Source organism: Mercenaria mercenaria, chromosome 14 (genome assembly GCF_021730395.1).
Source record: "Mercenaria mercenaria strain notata chromosome 14, MADL_Memer_1, whole genome shotgun sequence".
Taxonomy (NCBI): domain Eukaryota; kingdom Metazoa; phylum Mollusca; class Bivalvia; order Venerida; family Veneridae; genus Mercenaria; species Mercenaria mercenaria.
The window spans coordinates 8,131,877-8,152,633 of NC_069374.1; the positions used below are offsets into that span (position 1 = coordinate 8,131,877).

At 34.4% G+C, this 20,757-nt stretch overlaps 1 protein-coding gene across 6 annotated transcripts in view; it reads right to left on the reverse strand.

The window, feature by feature from the left end:
- Positions 1-9,751: 9,751 nt before the first annotated feature.
- The window catches only part of LOC123526308 (polyamine-transporting ATPase 13A3-like), a 57,899-nt gene continuing 46,893 nt past the window's right edge, over positions 9,752-20,757 (reverse strand). For 5 of the 6 annotated variants that reach the window (XM_045305398.2, XM_045305395.2, XM_045305396.2 and 2 more), the window contains 15 exons: positions 20,576-20,696; positions 19,878-20,002; positions 18,541-18,734; positions 18,222-18,332; positions 17,639-17,718; positions 16,792-16,944; positions 16,178-16,274; positions 15,648-15,720; positions 14,682-14,832; positions 14,109-14,260; positions 13,698-13,786; positions 12,688-12,771; positions 11,874-11,953; positions 11,289-11,470; positions 9,752-10,698 (listed from right to left, as the gene is read on the reverse strand). In XM_045305398.2, coding sequence (XP_045161333.2) covers positions 10,544-10,698; positions 11,289-11,470; positions 11,874-11,953; positions 12,688-12,771; positions 13,698-13,786; positions 14,109-14,260; positions 14,682-14,832; positions 15,648-15,720; positions 16,178-16,274; positions 16,792-16,944; positions 17,639-17,718; positions 18,222-18,332; positions 18,541-18,734; positions 19,878-20,002; positions 20,576-20,696 — 1,847 coding nt within the window. In that variant the 3' untranslated portion in view covers positions 9,752-10,543. Of the gene's footprint in view, positions 10,699-11,288; positions 11,471-11,873; positions 11,954-12,687; positions 12,772-12,800; positions 13,103-13,697; positions 13,787-14,108; positions 14,261-14,681; positions 14,833-15,647; positions 15,721-16,177; positions 16,275-16,791; positions 16,945-17,638; positions 17,719-18,221; positions 18,333-18,540; positions 18,735-19,877; positions 20,003-20,575; positions 20,697-20,757 lie in introns of those variants that run through there. The other variant, XM_045305401.2, reaches the window with a different exon arrangement.

The following is a 20,757-nucleotide window of genomic DNA, read 5'->3' on the forward strand; positions in this document are numbered from 1 at the left end:
ATAAAATGTAATTGTCCTAAATGTGTTCAAAAAGGAGAAGAAAGATAATTTCATTAAAATAGCATTTAGGTTTAGAGGATTTTATACTAACTTTCAGTATGGTCCCTGAGAGGATAATCTGAAGTTCTTTTGAAACAAATTCATTAGTTGTATAGATATTCAAGAATAAATAACAACTTTGCCACATTTTCTTTGTCCAAAACAATAAAGGGAAGAACTTTGTCAAAATAAAAGGTAGAGTTATGGTTTGTAATCTTGTCTCATGAGCTTTAAAACAAAGTTTACGTTTCAATGTAATACCTGTATCCTTTCCAGAGATTCGGGGAGGATAGGTCGGATAAATGTTTGGAGTGTTAAAAAGGAATATACTTGCCAAAAGAGTCAGAGGTACAACCTAGTAAGCGGACTTGTTTCATAATCCTTGGTAAATTCAATAAGAATATCCTTTGGAAACATAGAATGCAACTAAGAAAAACAACGGCTCAGTTTAACTGAGTTTGTTCATGAGGTGTAACGAAATGAGCAAAACTCCTCAGGCTCCTTTGCACGTGTGTAAGCGGAATTCTTTCGCACAGAAGTTGAATGCGTTCAATGATCCCTAAGGATCAGGAAATGTAACAATACTGAATCCTTGTACGAAGAGACATTTTTACAGACGCCATTCGGTACTTAAATACCGTTGATGCATTCAATAAAACCTATGAGAAGATCTTTTGGCTGCACAGACTGAGTCTGTTCATTAGACTATATGAAAAGTACAACAACCCGCACGCCCCGCAGCATCGGCTTAAGAGGAATATTGAAACAACACAATGAATCAAAACGATCAGAAAATATAAGAACACTGTAACCAAGCGCGAAGAGACTTCACTGCCACCAGGCAGCGCTTAAAACTGGTGTTTTGACAGAAATGTTAAAGAGGACCTTTTGGAAGCATAGAAATCAACCATGTAAATGATAGCAAACAGTTTAACTGAGTCTAAACACTAGAGGTAGTGTGCAGTGAAACACCCCTAAAATCTGTTTAATTTGATCCAGGAGCACGCATGTGTATGTTTATTATATAATAAATAATAAAATATGTAAATATATAAATTGACTGTGTATGTTAACTGAAAACAATTAATTATCGTATATAATAAGGCATTTGTTATAAATATTTACACCGTGTTTACATGTGTGTTTCTAACTCTGCAGGATTTTAAATCTAACACGCAGTACTGTTTAAACATACAGTAGGCCTACTGTCGCCATTGTCACGAAAGTTGTTAAATAGCTCATAAAGCAATACTAGAAAAAAGTTCTCATGTCTGGTAATTTCATTCGTTGTGTTTAATTTTATTTTTATTTAAGTTTGACCAATCAAAATCACCACAAGTGGTCGCATCTTCGAAGTCTCTTGACCTTATAAGAGTCGTTGTCAAAACACAATATATAAACAGTTTTGTTCCCTTCAACACCCTACACAATAGATCTACAATTTAAAATGATAAGCACATTTATTTTATGCTCTTCAGTGAAATACTGAAATTTATCAGTGAAATAAAATTGATATTTTTACTGTTTCAAACAGAGAAAATATCATTTTTATTTTTCACCAGTGCGGAACTACACTTGAATGCGAAAGAATAGGAATTATAAATAATAGAAAATTCCATGCAAAATATACATCAGTAAAGATTTAGATGTATAGGAATACTAACAGAATCATAAATATATACATTCTATCATAACAAAGTGTAACAGAAATCAGGAAACGTAATAGAACTATTTACAGTTTTTCTACAAAGATATCCTGACGTCACGAAATTATGACGTCATGATGCGATGCACGTGACGTTGCGCGGACAAACTGGATGTAATTTGGTTAAAACCATTAAAAATACATAAAATAAATAGAAAATTTGTTTGTTTCAGTGAACACCATAATTTACATTTTCACTCGTGGCTGCGCCACTCGTGAAAATATTGCATTATAGCGTTCACTCGGTGAAATATATTTCGATCTTGCACTAAAACAAACAAATATCCTCTATTTAATTTGCCTGCAAACACAAAAAGTTGAGCTACGTAAAACAATAAACTATGTAAGTTTGTGACAGGGATGCAGTGTTGTCATATGAACATCGTTGATGTCTACAGTAACGCGTAGGCATCAATTATAAAGTATGAATGAAATTAGAGTTTAAGTTACGGTAAATTTTTTCTGGTTTATAATAATTCATTACGGAAATATCTAAGTATGAAATATATCATAACTTGTTTATCTGTATTATAATACATATATGTCCTCTTTTGGTTGGTTAAGCGGTTAGGAGTGGCATCTTGTTGCATGTGCATTGCTCTTTGTTTATTGCAACAGTGACTGTGCCATGTCGTTAATCTTGCAAAACATTAGCCATAAAACGATATGTCAGGTGCCATACGCAGACATCTAGCTTTGAGGTCAATGACATATTCAGATGTCTGATTTTATATGGCATGTTTTTTCCGGCCTGTATCTCTTTATACATTACAAAACCTAGTATTTAAATAAACTTTGCACAATTATTCACCATAGCATAACAACCAACGTGACATAAGCAAATATTAGAGCAAACATTGTAGGTGATGTACGATGGGACAGAGGTGACATAGATGTTTTAATACTAATACGTGCACACGTTATAACTAATATGTGCGCACGTATTAGTATCAATACATGATCGCGCATACTAGTACGTGCTCACATACAAGTATAAAAACATCTTCGCGCGCATAAAGTAATACGTGCGCACGTAATAAGTTATACGTACGCAGGTGTGCTTTTATACTAATACGTGCGCACGTAATATGTTATGATGTTTATTATACTATAACGTACGGAGATCTTTTTACAGATTTTATTATTATACTTATACGTGCGCACGCATTAGTATAAAACACATATATGTCACCTCTGTACCACCGTAACGATGTTACTTTTCCTGTTTTTAGTTGATTCATAAATGAACTTTGAAATTGCATGGCAGAAACATAAAATGTGATGTCGGATGTCTGAATCAGCGTCCTACGTCACAAATGTATGTGTATGTGACCGACATCAAGCCTAATGACCATTTTTTGTTCTAACGTAAAGTAAAGTAAATTGCAAAGATTTACAGTACCTATAATTACCAGCAGTTTATACTGATTACAGACAACACCACGAACGAGTAGCAAGCGATATGGTAACATTTTATTCAATATTGCGAACCACAAATCGAAAATCAAGCTCAATTCATATGCTCCTAGAAAAATTAAGGTACCTCAAACACTAAATAGATAAAGCAAATAAACAGGATTTATTCGTTTAGCGAATATATCAATCAACTGTGCAAAAATGCCGTTTACTAAATAGTTATTAGTATATCCTTTCACTTAGATAAACGCTGATAAATCGGGTGGTGGCCTTGAATGAATATAGGTTTCTAAAGTATTCATAAAATGTATGCTTATTGCTTATCTCACTTGTTTAGTTGTTTATAACGATATATTGTTCTAATTGAATGGTATTTTATCTCACATGTAGTGGGGTGACATATTGATTTAGGGTTGTCCGTATATCTTTCAGTCTGTCTGTTTGTCGCAAAGTCAGCCACAACCTTGCGGATTTTCACCAAACTTTACAAAAATGATCACTGCCAATCCGGCATATTCCGGTGTGGCGATTTTCAGTGCAGTTATGACCCTTGATTCGTCAAATTTTATGATGACTTTTTCGTGTCTGAGTAAGATAGAAATAGTTTTCAATAAAATGTAATATCTGGTGAATTATATGTAAAATGTAATCATTTTTTTTTATTCGTTTTATCCAGCCATGACGTCACAATATGATAATATTGAAAAAAAGTGAAATAGTTCTAACAGATTCATAATTGCAATTACATTTCAATATGAAGGGGTATAAAATTGTCAATGAAGCTCTGAGAAAGTATAGTCATCTATGATGTCTCTATGCAACTATATTTTCACAAGAATCATTCATAAATTATTTTTTAGCAATAAAAATATGACTGTACTTTTGATAATCTCACTCTTAAAATTATGTTTGGTATAATCTACCAATTCATTTTAAAGAATCACTGATAATTACATAAGTAAAAAAAGTACTTCTTAATCATTTTTCAATCACGAAACAATAGATCATATATAATATAATGTTACATATCTATAGTAGATCTATAACAACTTTTAAATATGTTAAGCTATTTTATTTATAGAATAGCAAAAGAGAACGAAAAATGAAACATGTCTTACTTCAGATATTGACTAATGGCAGGCGGATTTATGTGTAACTGACGAATCCCGTGCACATTTTCCATATGATTGGTGTTAAACTACTATACCGTAATTTTTCTTTTATAGGTTTCGTGGGTTGTCGTTTATGACATAAGTACTGTTCCTTGATTGATATCTATTTTGTCTAGTTTCATTTTTCGTAACACACCGACAAAACAGACACAAAAAGTCATTTCGAAATTTCTCGCTCATGGTGCAATAAAGGACAAAGTTCACTCCATGATTGATCAGGGTAAGAATGTCCATTAAGTCACCTAAGGGTATGTAGAAGTTGTCGAAAAAATCTTGAATCAAGCCGCTAAGCAGAACTAGAATTCCGTGTGGCGTTTCCGCTACTACAGATAGAATGACAACACCTAGAAGCATTTTAGTCGTCCTTTTTGTACGTAGAGAAAACGTATTATTTACAGTCATTTTGGTTCGTCTTTTATCAGCCTTTTTCATTACTCGTATAAGAAGTACGCTAAATGTCATTAACAAGACACATGGTAACAATTTTTTTTAACACTGCATATAACCAGTAATTGATGTTTTGTAGGATGACGTCCTTTCTCTGGTACATCCTCCAAACGGTGATATTGTAACTATAACCAGTGTCATTTACTGACATACGCGTGCTTTTTAACTGGTACACAATAGAGTTTGGTATACAAAATATGTTTACAACCGCCACGACTACTATTACCATTGCTACAGACGATTTCGTAGTTCCGAACCTTAAACCTTTTCGAGGGAATCGTATAAATAAATACCGAAACACAGCCAGTGTTACTGTCAACCAAATTGATATGGAGTGAGTTATTATGCTTGTAACTGCAAATATCATTTGGTAACGGGCAGCGACCTCTGTGTTCCTCTTGGGGCTTTCCGTGGTGCCATGCATCAAATACATCTGTAGTAGATATGGTAAATAGAGCGTCATTGTTAAACCATCGGAAATAGCTAATCCTGTAAGGAAAATTTCTACGACCGATGTCACATTCTTTCTTGTGAGCACTATGACATTTAGAATGTTCGTGGTAATAGCAAAAACGCAAAGAGTCGCGGCTAGATATCCATGCACAGGCTTATACAATTTGCCGAACGTCCTGACTGCGTTCACTATGTCATTTTCAGTAGTATTTAACTCCATATATTAATATTAAGCTAAGCCATTTTCCGTTTAATTGGTATATGGTTCATATTATATTTACTATGTGCCACAATTACAAACGTCGAGGTAGGAATAGGCAAGCTAAACATCTGGTGCCGAGGAAGAAGAAACTTACATCTTACAACTCATCGCTTGAATTCTGTCTGTATCAGAAAGTTGTAAGAATAAACATTTCGTTTCTTTTGGTTAACATTAACAAAATTTCCAATCAAGCGAAAAGATACAATACGCTTAGTTAACAGAACACTAGATAGAAATATAGTTCCCTTATTTCTTTGAACGTTGGCTTAATGTGCTTTATTAAAATGTAAAAAAAATGAATAATATTTTAATTATTTCCATACACTTGCGGCAAATGTATGCTTCGCTATTTATACCTAGTTTCCGAGCAAATTGGGTTTGTATCAAGTTTCAATTTCTCTTGAAAGCTCGGTTGACAGCTATCAACAAAACCTTTTTAACAATTATCATGCCCTAGCAAAGTGAACTACACCACGTGAAAAACAGGTGTTCGCAAGTTCTCGCTAAATTGTAAGTGTTACGTGTACTTTAGCTGAAATAAAATCGAATTAAAATATAAGTATCATTTTAATAACACATGATAAAACATGGGACGGCTTATACACCTGAAGGATCATCTATAGATTTATGTATATGTACTGTCCTATTAGCAGTCTTTCTGTGCCGTAAAAGTCCTCTCCATATTTTATTTTTGTGGTCCTTAAAGACTCTAAAGTGCAACAATTAAGATCTTCTATAGATTCTACTGTGTAACAATTACGCTTTAAGGTGGCATATTTTCTAAATATAACTAGAGCTATCACGGAAGGTGATGAATGTACACCCGCACGCACTGACATAGTGCATTGCTATTTGACGCACACAAGATTGCATAATTATGTAGACTGTAAATATAAAGTAGTATATTAACAAAAACAAAGTCCCATAACTCTGCAGAATATTTATCTAAAAGAACGTAACATGCACCGTGCACAAGTAGGGTTGGTACTGATCACTTGTGTGAAGTTTCATTAAATTGTGTGCAAGAGTTCTGGAGATTAGGCACGCACAAAATTGCATAATTTATGCAGACCGTATTTATATAGCATATTAACAAAAAACAAAGTCCCATAACTGTGCAGAATTTTTTTTCTGAAAGAACCTAACATGCACCACGTATAACTAGGGGCACTACTGATCACATGTGTTAAGTTTATTTAAATTGTGTGCATGTGTACAGAAGATTAGGTGCGCACAAGATTGCATATGCAGACTGTATGTATATAGTATACAATGTGTAGTAACAAAAATCAAAGACCCGTAACTCTGCAAAAAAATTCTGAAAAACCTATCATGCATCATGCACAACTACTGTTGTTACTGATCACTTGTGTGAAGTTTATGTAAATTGTGTCAAGTTGGTGCGAACAAGATTGTGTCTATGTATATAGTATGGCAACAAAAAACAAAGTCCCGTAACTCTGCAAACAGATATTCTGAAAGAACCTAACATACATCATGCACAACTACTGTTGTTATTGATCATTTTTGTGAAGTTTCATTAAATTGTATAAAGAGGATGAGGAGAGTTGGTGCACACAAGATTGTGTTTACGGACGGACAAACGGACAGACAGATAACCTGAAACCAATATATCCCCGCCCCCTTACAACTTTGTTGTCGGGGGAGGGTGGGGACGGGGTACAAACCTCAGTTTAGTTAATAAAATTTTATTCGTCATTTTGGTATGGACGCCATGGATTACATATTTTTAAAAAAATTACTATGGTGGTAGAGTTATAACAGAGGAAAATGTTTTAGCTATCTTTTTATCTATGTGAAAAGCATGACATAGCTTCTTTAATACCCCAGTCTCACATACGGCGCGGAAAGCTACGTCTAGCCACGAACAGAAACGTAGTAATCCGTATCGATCCGTACGTGAGTCGTACCTTAAAGTAGTAATCCGTATCAATCCCTACCAGTCCGTACGGTTCAGGTACGGATCGATACGGATTGCTACGTTTTATCCGCGGCTAGACGTAGCTATCCGCGCCGTATGTGTGACTGGGGTATCAACCAGAGTACCATGGTATATGATCGTTCCTAAAGCTACAGTCAGACATACGGATATGTCCGTGCGTTGAGGTACAGTGAGGATGTGATTGGTCTCGCGGGGAGGATTGTTGGTGGGGGGGGGGGGGGGGGGGGGGGGCACGTATAAGTACGGAGCAGAAGGTCTTAGTACGGGAAAAGTGGTGGGAAACGGGGGACGCGAATAAGTACGGATAGGTACGGGGTACTAAGATGAACATCGTTTTACTGCGCCTGGCAACTTGCCAAGACGGGTCTGCGATGAACTTCGCTTAAGTACGGGCAGTCTCGGATAACTACGTTCAGTACGGATAACTAAGAATTAGTATGTTTAACTACGAATGAATAAGTTTCATCCAAGTTGGACTAAAACCACGCTCACATGGCTACGGATCGCTCAAACTTTTGTGCATGTTCAAAAGTTGGAGAAACTTGCAAGTTTGGGATAAGTCTTAAATACGTTTTGACTAAGTGTTGGTATGGATTGGTAACGGATTACTACTTTGACGTACGGCTCAAGTACAGATCGATACGGATAACTACGTTCTTATGCGTAGCTATCCGCGCCGTATGTGTGACTGGGGTATAAGCGAGAATGAGACTTTACGTACTTCACTGCATAGCACTGTAGGCATTATTAGTTACACTGCTTGTTGGTGACAGGATACGGGTTATACGCTGTCGAGGAAATCCATATCAGGCGAGAGCGAAGCCCGAGCCTGATATGGATTTTCGAGACAGCGTATATCCCGTATCCTGTCACCGACAAGCAGTGTAACGATTTTATCTTGCCGACTACCTTTTACATCCTTTATATTCCACGTGTATCTGAATCGTCTTCTTCTCCGAATTCAACTATGTCGTGCTGTAGTTCCGAGAAGTTCCGTCTCATTTTAGATGATCATACACCGTGACTTTAGTATAAAACGTATCCTGAGTCAGAACACAGAACTAAAGCGAACAAAGTGCGTTATATATTTGTAAAATGCTATTAACGCCTCTTGATTTTGTACATTGTTATCTGCTTGATCTTATCAAACCATTAATTTTTAACTAGGCCATTTTGCAAAATGTAAGCGTCAAAGGCACATTACAGCCACACATGGTTTTAAAAAAAAATCTAAATGACCGTTCAGTTTCAAAAGAATAAAAAAACTAAAAGAATCGTCAAAAACTCGATATTTCACTAACGTCATTTTTTATCATAGTACCATTTCTCTTGGCATAATTCATATTAAAACCTTATCCTGTATTTTTCTCTATTTATTGAACAGGTCGCTATCATATATCATTCCGCGAAAACGCATATTAAAACACGATTATATTTACACTGTCGAACTATGGGAATGGTCACTGACAAGTAATAAACGATCTTGATTTATTTAATAACGATTATTTGAATAAGCTAAACCGTTGCTATCATATTTCCTGGAGAATATGACCTGATCAAGCATTACAGAAGTGATTATATTTACTCTGTCATAATATGGTAATGAAACAAATAAAATGTAGTCATTAACAATGCTCTTGCATTAATTTAATTGACTGTGTCGCGAGTACATGGATAGGTGAAAGTTAGTCTATGCCTTGACATTTTTCTCTACCCTTTCATTTTGTTTATTTTAAAGCATTAAATGAAAACAGCTTGAGAAGTAGTTAGACCCCAGATGCCCCTCCGTGCATTATTTCATCACCGGGCACCTGGTTAGAACCACCGACCTTCCGTAAGTCAGTTAGATGGCTTCCTCATATGAAGCATTCAACGCCACAAGTGAGGCTTGAATCTACGTCGATGAGGGGCAATGATTTGAAATCAGTGACCTTATCCACTCGGCCACACCTAAATAAAACATAAGTACACAAGAATTTTGTCTAGTATCAAAAAGAGGCCGGTTAGGTTAGGGTATGTTCAATATATTTGCCTAGGAGTCTGTTTTCAACATTCTCTCGTACAAGAGGTCTACAATGGTCCCCTAGTTGTTCCTCTCGGGATTGAGTATGGTAGCATCGTGGGATGAATGAGAATGTATTTTAAAAGAAACCATCGCAGTCATGCTTTCTGTGATGACTTACGTTTTGGTAAATGGTTACAAGTTCCCATACTAATTGTGTCAGGATAGTGGATTTGTAATTATTTATGCAATTTCCATGTTGTTCCCATATAGTTACAAAAAACACATGCAGTGAGCAGCTAGTTAAACAATTCTTGCAAATATAGTATATTTACAATAAAAATATCTATATGAAATACATGAAATCAAGTAAGTAAAATATTCTTTATTTAAAAAAAATAAAAATATATAGTATGTACATCTAAAAACTGTATGTATGCTACTTTATAGATAAGACTGTAAACACAAATAACAATCGGCATAAAATTTCGGATACAGTACAATATACTTCTAATATATAGGTGCATTTCAGTCACCTAACAAACCAAGCTTTGCATTGTGTAATATAGGGAAAGCAATCGGCAATTACAGAGAAAGAATCCAGTAACACTTGTCTGACAAACATTACGTAATGTAATTCATTACGATATTTTTCAAGCTCTTACAATCCCTACGAATTATGCATTTTAGTATGGAAAAGTAGGATTTATAATAACTTCTAATATAATCATATTGTTACATGCAAACTTTCTACAGGGTTATGTCATTTTAAAACTACGCAACATAACACTTCTTACATGTTGCATAATATGACACGAGCTTCTGTCCTCACAATACTTGTAAATTTTTTCTCACTTAGAAACAACATATTCATATTGCGTAAACGTCACAACAATAGATATTTTACGGACTCGTGTTATTAAAAAAACTTGTATATTCCTATCTTTCTCTGAAATCACTGTTTATCAAGACACAAGTGTTTAAATCATATTTTGCTTTTCCTTACACAAAAGGACCACGTATCTTAAATTTCTTTGGCAAAGTCGCTTTATTTTTGGCTATATTTTGAAATAAATTGTTTGCCTCATAGCCTCATGCCAATATATTCGTTGGCTGTTGAAGAATTTTCATTGCTGTGACTCTGCTTTTCGTCAGTTTCGAACGCTTTATTTGAATATCCTTTAGAATGAAGTTGAACATCTTTTGTAGAAACAGCACTGCTTGCTATTTCAGTAGCTCCTGAAAAATAAATTCAGACGGCAGTGTTTTAAGATATGGATTTTTTTTATACAAGTCTTTGTAAGGAAACATGGGAACTTCTCAACCCACCTGTGAGAATTCTTACAATTGTAAACGTCCAAAATTTATAGATACACTAAATCATCATAGCACCCCACGCTCTTAAAGCGGTTTCGCATAATGGGAGAACCGTACATAGTTGGTTTCCCTGAGTATCGTTTTCCCTAACTTTATTCCAAAACTTTTCTTGCTGGGATTTCATAGCAGGTCTATTCTTGTAATTCGACAGGATTTCTAACTTATAATAAGCTCACTTCATCATTTGAACACACCACAACAAAATATAAAACAAACTGACACCCGTTTTATTTGACTTAAACATCGTTCATACTTCTAACATAAACAACAAGTCTTATCTTTTGCTGACGCTGTTTAAGATACACAGTCGGAAAAAAATATACCCATGAGTTACTAGTATTCCTTGAAAGTTTTTCATTTCATATTGAAAATAAAAAGGTAAGCTATTGTGTATATTTAATCCTATAATGATGATATGGCGGCTGTAAATATATTAAAACACTTGAGATTACCAGTAGACGTGATGCTACCAGTCTCACTTCCGGACAGTGATATGTTATCATGTGCTTCCAGTGAAGATTTGGACATCGCTTGGAAGGCACTGTCTAACCGTTTGAATGTTCCAGCAAGATCTTCGGATTTCACTTGCGGCCATGACGCATCTCTTTGCATTTCTTCTTCTAACGCTTCATACCTGAATGCACATAATGTAATTGATATATATGTCAATAAACATCATAGATCTATAATACGCTGTCTGTTTCAATTTGTTGAGAAAGTGCATATTTCGCCACTGCTAATGTCATGTTTGAAGGCTTCTATCTGTACTTTGTGGAAATCTGATAAAATTATCACGATTTGTAGTTTTCATTCTATTTAAATATTTAAATTTAATCTAACAACATTCGAATAAGAAATACGTCAAATCCTTAAGCTAGGAACGTTTAAACGATGCGTCACGTTATAAGTTAGTAAAATGCGACTGTTGATGCCAGAGTAATTCACGATTAATTGAAATACATTAATCAATGGGTTGGGGAAATACATTTAAGGGTTCGGTAAATTAAAAAAAGTGTATACTGTTGTTTGCCACCTACCCAGGTCTTGCTCCAGGCAGATATCTGTCTACTTTATTTTGGAGTGTAACTGTAACAAAACGGCTGTCTAAAACAAACGTCTGCAAAATAGTAAAGCATAATTACAATCATGCATTAATTTTCAACTGCCGAAGCAGTTAGACAAAAGCAAGTGCTTTCATACCAGGATATGTGTCGAATTCTCTCAATGGTGAGGTTTTATAATTATGAATATAGTAACAAGGCTTTGACATTTTAAAAATCCTGGCTGTACTAGCTTACAACCGTACAATCATACCAGGGCAATCTTACGAACGAAATGATGTCAAAATAAAAGATAACAGTAAACACTTTGAAAAAAGTAGTAGAGCGAACAAAGCCAGTACCAGCATTTGAAAGTAGGACAACCACAAAAAGAAACTGCAGTGGAAAGATATAGTTTTCTTCAAATATCAACCAACACGTAATTTTGGTTATATGAGAGACATATATAAAGTGGCTCTAACTGAGCATTGGAGTAATGGACTAGATGGTGCAGGAATAACAAAACAAAATGCACCTATGTATCAATCCATTCACATGTATTTGATTAAAGTCCATCGGCACTTAGAATATTTTATAAATACTTAATAATTAATAAAATGATATATCTCTTAGTTTCCTGCTAATTTTCTTCGAAATGAGGTCAGAAACTGCAAAATTAATATAGATTTTTGCACTGAATATATGATTATATCATCTAGACCAGAACATGGTTACTACATTTTCAATAAACAACAATATCTATTCGTTTTACTTGACTGTTGTATAAGAGTTATCACTAAAATAGTCTTACCTCTAACAACAGACATAACAATAGGTTGATAAATGCACCACCAAGAAAAATAAACCTGTATGGTATACTAGGTATTATTTCTATCTGAAACATGGAAATAAATGTTATCAATTACTTTTCGGTTACCAAAATGTATCATATTTATCTCGACTTGAAATCAATAGGCTATTATATATATTATAATATATAATATAATCGGAAGAGTAACTAGAATTAAATTGATTAAATATAATTTAAGATGCAAACTACTGTTCATGAAATGTATTGAGAAGAGCAACGCCCTTCGTATCCATTAGCACAGTCTTGACCAGACATCCATTATCCACATATATTTAATGGAACCTATGATCCCAGAACAAATCATAAGAAACACTTAAGTCTAGTCCCAGTGCGGCTGCGGCCTCTGCTGTTATATCTAAAAAGCATAAAATGCAACTAAACAAGTAATAGCAAACTTGATTGAAGTCAGTTTACCAGAGGTAATGAAATGGGCAATATCCGTCTCATCCACCAGCACTGTAAGCACTTAAAGGCTCAACCAAACCGAGGCCGCCGCTATTATATTGCTTAGTTGCATTTAGTGCTTCCAAAAGATCTCCTTACAGATTTGAGTTACTATCACAGCAGCAATCTTTAAGTGCTGCGAGAAGGCTACAAATAGATTCCCCTTACATGGATAACTCCTTACACTGAGTAAGTGTTTGTTATAATTTCTGGTTCAGCCATTCAAAATCTATATGATAGAACTCCACTTAAGCCGGTGCTGGGATGAGAGCGTCAGGGCTGTTGCATTTTTAAAACTCCACCAAACCGAGTCTGTTGTTAAATTGTTTTGTTATATTCTATGCTTCCTTGGGATCTTTTAAAATTCTTTATTTTTGATACCAAATGACCTGAAAATATTATTTCAAAATTAATCTGTCTAATAAGATACAGTTTAAAATAGCAATCAACTCTATAACATTACGAAGATTTGGTGTACGTCGATGTTATAAAGTAAAATAGCAAACCTCAAAAAACTCTGCAACTCCTTCGGTAGGGTAAATATTCAACCAAACAGTGACACCAAAGCAAATGAGGAGATTTGCCAAGAAGAGGACTGAAAATCAATGGAATAATATTTTAGGCACCACGCATTTTTTTTTCTATTACACGAAAATTTGGATGACACTGACAATATATTGTACATGACATAGGCATTTTGTAAAAAAATGTAAATGTTGAAAACTTAAAGCTATAAAACAAATAATTAATAAAACTGTTTCATTGGAAAAGGAAAATAATAAACACGTTAAATAACATCTTATTATTAAAGTTTATGGTACAACATACATAATCAATTTTTTATCACTGTTAGAAGTGAGATAAAATATCCTAATATGTGTTTTAATTCCGTGTTTCATTTGGAATTTGGCACGTACTATTTGAAAATATAGCTTTTCTATAAGGTTTTCCTTTAGCAAATACGATTGCAAGTATGATATACTGATAAGAAGAACTGTAGAAAACGGCAGTGTTCTCAAAACTCTGGTAGTCGTAGTCTTCCTCGGGGTCATCTTTCCATGGGACAAACCTATAACGTACAATAGCAATATTTAACGGTAGAAATACACAGTGTTCTCAAAACTCTGCTACTAAGATAAAATGACTTGCTAAGGGTCATCTATCAGTGATGTTATTCTATAAAACATACCGGAAACATTAAAGTGTAAGAAATGACAGTCTGACTGTCTTCTAATAATTTTATCTTTTGTAGTCAGAGCAGGGCCATCTTGCCGCAAACGGCCCTTAAAATCACACAGGAAGCATTTGACTGTAGAGCAAGGCGGTTTTGTCAATCTGTGCTAGTCGCATTTTTCTTCGAGGTTCCTTTTCTATATAACAAATTTATAAAACATATTCTGCAATAGAAAATTTCCTTTAAGTCACTGGTAGTCATAGTCTTTTTAAAGGAAAACATGTCTTTATTTAGTTTGAGCAAAGACAATATTTACCAGGTGGCTTGCTGTATGTAAAAGTAGAAGAAGACTTGCACGGCTACCATGATGGCCATCTGTAGTATCAAGGAAAATACTGGAGAGAGACTGAGTAAACTGACCAGTGGAGGATGTGGATGGACCTTCCTGTAAGCGGCCGTGAACCCAACTGAAAGTATCACATATTCTTATACGGTTTTAAGTGAATTATTTCAATATTAAACGACAGTATATCTGATCATTTCACATTAAGAAACGGCAAATAACAACTATTTACTTAAAATTCATGAACTAAAACGAAAGAAAATATGTTTCTTTTACATTTAAGATCAAAGATCTTTTGCTAGTGAACACCAGATTTTCACCTTTTCACTTGTGCCTATGCCACTTTAAAAAATATTGCATCTGGAGTTCACTAGCGGAAAGATATTTCTTGCACTAAAACAAAAAGCACTTTAACTATGTACATACAATAATGTCAAACTTAAAACATTAAACATATTTTTGGACGCACTGAGGACATCAAATAGAGGGTTGAATGTAATACTCTCTTAGCTCATATCAAATAAGGTAGAATGATGACAGTACTGCGTTCAACTCTCGAAATGCATTCGAAAACAAACACGGCACATTAAGTCAACATTAAAATTTTGCGTAGAGCAAACATAACTAAAAATGGAATGCAAACTAAGGTACATCGACATGTAGCTAAATGCACAATGATTTTTGAATGATCAAAACGAAGGGTCTAAATATTTTTAAAGCCAGATAATGACATTCCCGAGCATCCGCTTTTTTAAGTCGTGAATATTTCTACAAGACATGAGAGCATTCATTTATCAGCTAGATTCCTTGTTTCTTTATTCGATCCTTATGTGCGTATACATATGATTATAAATTATAGAAAAAAACAACGTTGTATAAATTTTAATTTCACATTAGGGACAGGAAGAAACACAATTGTTGCTGAAAAAGGCAACTTACATGTGATACTGAGTGTAGTAAGGAGAAACAGATCTATATATAGAAACTGAAAATCTGTGACGTTGACACCAACCTGTGCGACAGAAACAAAATCTAAGATCATTACTGTTGGGTAAACATAAATGTTAGTGCTAGCAAATTATAAGATTTTTTAATACAAACTCAAGAGATAATAAAAATGATAAGTAAATCAATTTGTGTGTTTGTTTTGAATGTTATGTTTTTGTTACATCGGCACAAATTTATGCCATTATGGCGACGTTCTAGCTTTTTGTAACATACATCTGTAGATTAGTGACAATATTAACCAGATTTCTGATTGTTATGTGGCTTAAAGAAACGTCAAACTACGCATGGAAGAAACATTATGACGAAGTGTTGAGATACCAATAGCGAAAGTAAAGATTTTGAATCTCCAACGAGAGTCTATAACGCGTATAATAACTAGAAAGCGCGTAAAATAAATGTAGAAAAGAAGCAAACAATAAGATAAATTATACAATTTGCATGAAGATTGTAAACTAATTTACCCAGTAGAGAATGAGAACAGATGTAAATTGGGTGAGACTGTAGCAAGCCATATATTTGAATATTCCGAAACTCGTCACTAAGGCTGCACGCCCCTCCCTAATAAATAAAATAGAATGATAATAACATTATAAATCGATGTCAGTATGAAGATCATAAATTTATATGTATTTGCAAGTTACAGAATTGAACGTCAACATCGAAATAAAAATAAAATTTAAATATAAAACAGAAATGTAAGTTTCGACAAACAGAAAATAGTTTACTGTACCCATTTCAAATTTAAAATAGAATCTAACATGTTTGTCAGCTGAAATGATGTTACTAAAGAAGATTACAGCATCACGTCCTATGCTGTTTTCTATCATCTTTCTTAATCTCGTAATTAATCATGTTGTTTCCATATGACTTCTATGTTACACAATTAATTAACTTCATCAAAACAACTTTCATTTTTTTAACAATTATACACAATTAATTATGGCACAGAAAAGAATTTTCGTCAGTCGTTGAGAACATTTTATTTATATAAAAACTTTGCCTTTCATTTTGTAATTCTCGTTTTGAGAATTCAGTCCACATATAAAAAGAAAAAGAACAAAAACTTGTGTATGACCTGATTGTAGTTGGAACACATGATATATCCGGCGTTTTCGATGTAAATGGCGAAGCGACTGACGCCTCTGCTTCAGACAGGGATATTCCTGCATGGGCTGTCTTCAGGGCACCACAGTCGTTCGCCCCATCCCCACACATACCTACATAGTACCTGAAGATATCAATATATAAACATATACTGGGCCCTAAGGTTATTTTATAATTCTATTAAATCACAAGCGGAAGTGTTATCATTGTAACGGATTACGTTTAAACTTGATATTAGCCTGACCCAGCAGGCGAACAACTTCTAGATGCATACATATCAGGGTTCAATTTTAATAAAAACAAAGTGTTACCACGGTAATTTGAAGAAAAAAAAACACTGATAAAATGCTTTCAAATCCGTGGAAGGGAACATTTCTATTTCATTGATTTATTTGTGTTTGGTTTAAAGTGTCACACATACCAAATGTCACACGGTGACGTTTTCAGTTTTCTAATGGTAGAGAAAGACGCTAGGTACCCCTAGGCGTGGATTGGAATATGGATAGAACCACTGATCCGGACGGCTTCCTCACATGAAGAATTCTACATCTCAAGCAAGGTTACGAACCTACAACAGCTATCCGCAAGAGATTCGAGACAGTGACCTTAACCTTGCACTTTTCGTCAGCGGCCCGCCCTCTATTGTAATGAAGCGTGATAGCATTTTCATAATTTATTCTGGCTACATACTCACTTTGTTATTCATTGGTTTTTATTAATAGTTTGCTATTAAAGATTAAGTACACTTTTATGAACATCTCTTTGAAAAATTGGTTAAAGTAATTCTAAACGTACATTAAATTATTAATCATATTTACCCCAGATCCTGTAGATATTCAACCAGCTGGGCTTTCTGATCAGGTGCCATCCTGGCAAATATTGTTCCTCTGACCACAATCTAAAAGACATGGATCAACAACCTCCCAGCTCAGAAAAAGTATATACTATTTCCTTTGATTTGATATACAAACACAGGTTTGGTTGTCGTGTACAACTAAAATTCTCTTGAAAAATGGCGCTGTACATTATTAAATTATGATAACTCCCATAGAAACCTCAGTTAAAGTTTCCAATGCACGCCTTACACTAAAATATTTTCTACATTTACTTCAAATGATGGACATCCTCACCGGAAGTTTTTAACTATATCAAACGGTATATACATTGTAGAAAATGGACATTGTACCCTTTGTATAAGATCAGGATGATTGAAGATGGACATAGTACCTTGTGTATAAGATCTGAATAGTAGAAAATGGACAACGTACCTTTTGTATAAAAACTGAATAGTAGAAAATGGACATAGTACCTTTTGTATAAGATCTAAATAGTACTGAATAGTAGAAAATGGACACAGTACCTTTTGTATAAGATATGGATGGTAGAAAATGGGAATAGCACCTTTTGTATAAGATCTGGATAGTACTGCCTCAACACTGACCATGACTTTCCAGTGACAGCAAAGTGATAGTGTCCTTTCTGGCCATACTCAACGTCTGCTTGTATACCATTCTAATGATCAAAAATAACATCAGTTATTGTACAAAAAATGCAATTAAGGTTCAACTACTCTTGATATTAATTGCGTAATTCCATCTTGTTATGAAGCTTTTTGTCACTTTAAATTCAGCTATTACACTAAGACAGTGAGTGTATCAATAATGACCATATGTTATAAAGTTTAGTAAATATTATTGAACATTAAAAAAAATAATGTTACCTCATTACTTTCTTTAGTTAAAATGTCCATTTCTTGCTGTGTGTCTGTGTACACATATTCCACAAATGGGGCAGCTGTTTCATTACCATATTGGTCAGTCTGCACAGGAAAAGCTTGTACAAGCACGATAGGCTCTGACGATTTGACAAATCCACATTCTCGTGCAACACTGAGGGCAGTCAGCATATTGTCTCCTGATCAAAAAAGAAAACAATTATTAAATTAACGTATTTTTCTATACAAATTCCTTCTAAATCGCTGAACACATTACAAATCATCGCCATAGCTCAACTATTGCTATACATTTACAACATGTTTACAGCAAGTTAATTATATAATACGTTTATTCATTTTTCATCCAGAAAGTTTATGTCCCATCAAGTGACAACATCACAAATTATAACATGACTCCTTGCACAAATCGCAGCTCCATATGTTGTGCTATTACCGGACAGATTCATAGTTCAATTCAAAGTTTTGTTGGCCTAAAGGTGAAAGTGATTGCCGAAGAAATATAAAAAAATATTCCTGTTGTCATGTAATAAAAACCTTCTTGAATGACTTATTAGCTTTAATTCAAAACTTTTGCCACCCTCCCCCCCCCAGCACCACCCACCCAACCTCTCCCCATCCGGTTCTTTGGACCTCGTGCAATAGTTCTGACTACTGACCGGCAAGACATTCTTGAAGTGTATACAATATACATAAAAAATCTGATAACTTTATATAAGTAGTACGCATTCTTATGGCATTTTTTATAAAATGAGCCGCACAATGAGAAAACCAACATAGTCGGTTTGCGACCCGCATGGATTCAGACCAGCCTGCACAACTATGTTGGTTTTCTCATGGTGCGGCTCAAATGTATATATTTCAAATGCCTGCATAACACAACCTTTATCGTGATAAACATATTACACTGCATAAATATACATACAATTCGATAATTACATCAATATAACTATGCGACAGCATGTGTTTAGCATGTGTTTAGAAATAATGTTTCATCGTATACATATGCTTAAATGTATCCCCGTCAACAAGAAAAAAATTATCCTGCAAAATACAGTTGCAACATTCATATTAATTTACTTTGTTTCTATTCTCTTCTTCTTTTACAACTCATGAAAGTATATATTTTGTGCAATGTGACATATAAAATACGATTTATTAAAATAGAAGTTATATATTAGTACTTTCTCCAAAATGATCCACGCTCAAAAAAAGTTCCCTCACAAAAAAGCAATACAAGACAACGTCCTTTTATTATCCATGAAATATTCAGTACAGTATTATTTTCGTTTTTATTTAAACTACTTCATTTCTAAATGATCTACCTGTCACCATTATAGGTCTAATATTGGAAGAAATCAGCTGTAGGATGATCGGTGTGGTTTGTGGCTTCAGTCTGTTTTCCATCACAATCAGCCCTAGAAATGTCAGTCCTCTCTCTACCTGCTCTCTGAAACATACCGTTTTGTCGTTATGTATTTAACTATGAAATACAATTTGGGCCAAAGGCCTGAAATCTCTAGAGCAAAGTATATTACACAATGCACAGCGCGTGTAAACTTGCACGCTAAGTTCGTAAATTTGCACGTGTTAGCTGATCCGTTCACAATTCACAAAATTAGAACTCAAGAGGATCGTGTTACGACATGCTATAGGATATATAATAATCTTGTCCCCCACGGCGCTTCTTTTACAAACCAAACACTCCAAAGTAAATGATAACTAGCACGCAGGCCTCTTAAATGTGAACAACACCCTATGTGTATGGTTTCAAACGAACCATTTATTCATTTAAAGATGTTATTTTGAACCCAGTTCTTAATCGAAAACAAAAGCATAGTACTTTTTACGTTCAAAGCAATACCTCCAAAATACCCCTTTGATGTTCTAATTTATCAGTCAAAAAAATCAAAGTATCATGTTTAGCTTCTTTTCTAGTTATTCAAATGCTTGAAAAGGAAATGGTTCTATATTTTTCTAATATTTTATGTCATAAGAAGATGGTCTCTAAATTGTTCGTTACCTCTGTATCCGTTGTAGCTTTGGGTATTTCAGTTTTCGTGGTAATGATTTACAAGCAAGAGCCAGAACTCTGTACCCGTGTTTGGTGTATCCATTTAGCATTTCATGAAAATCATCAGGCACTGAAAAAATGGAAATAACTCTTCTTGCATATTTCTTACCATCCTTGAAGGTCTGTAATAA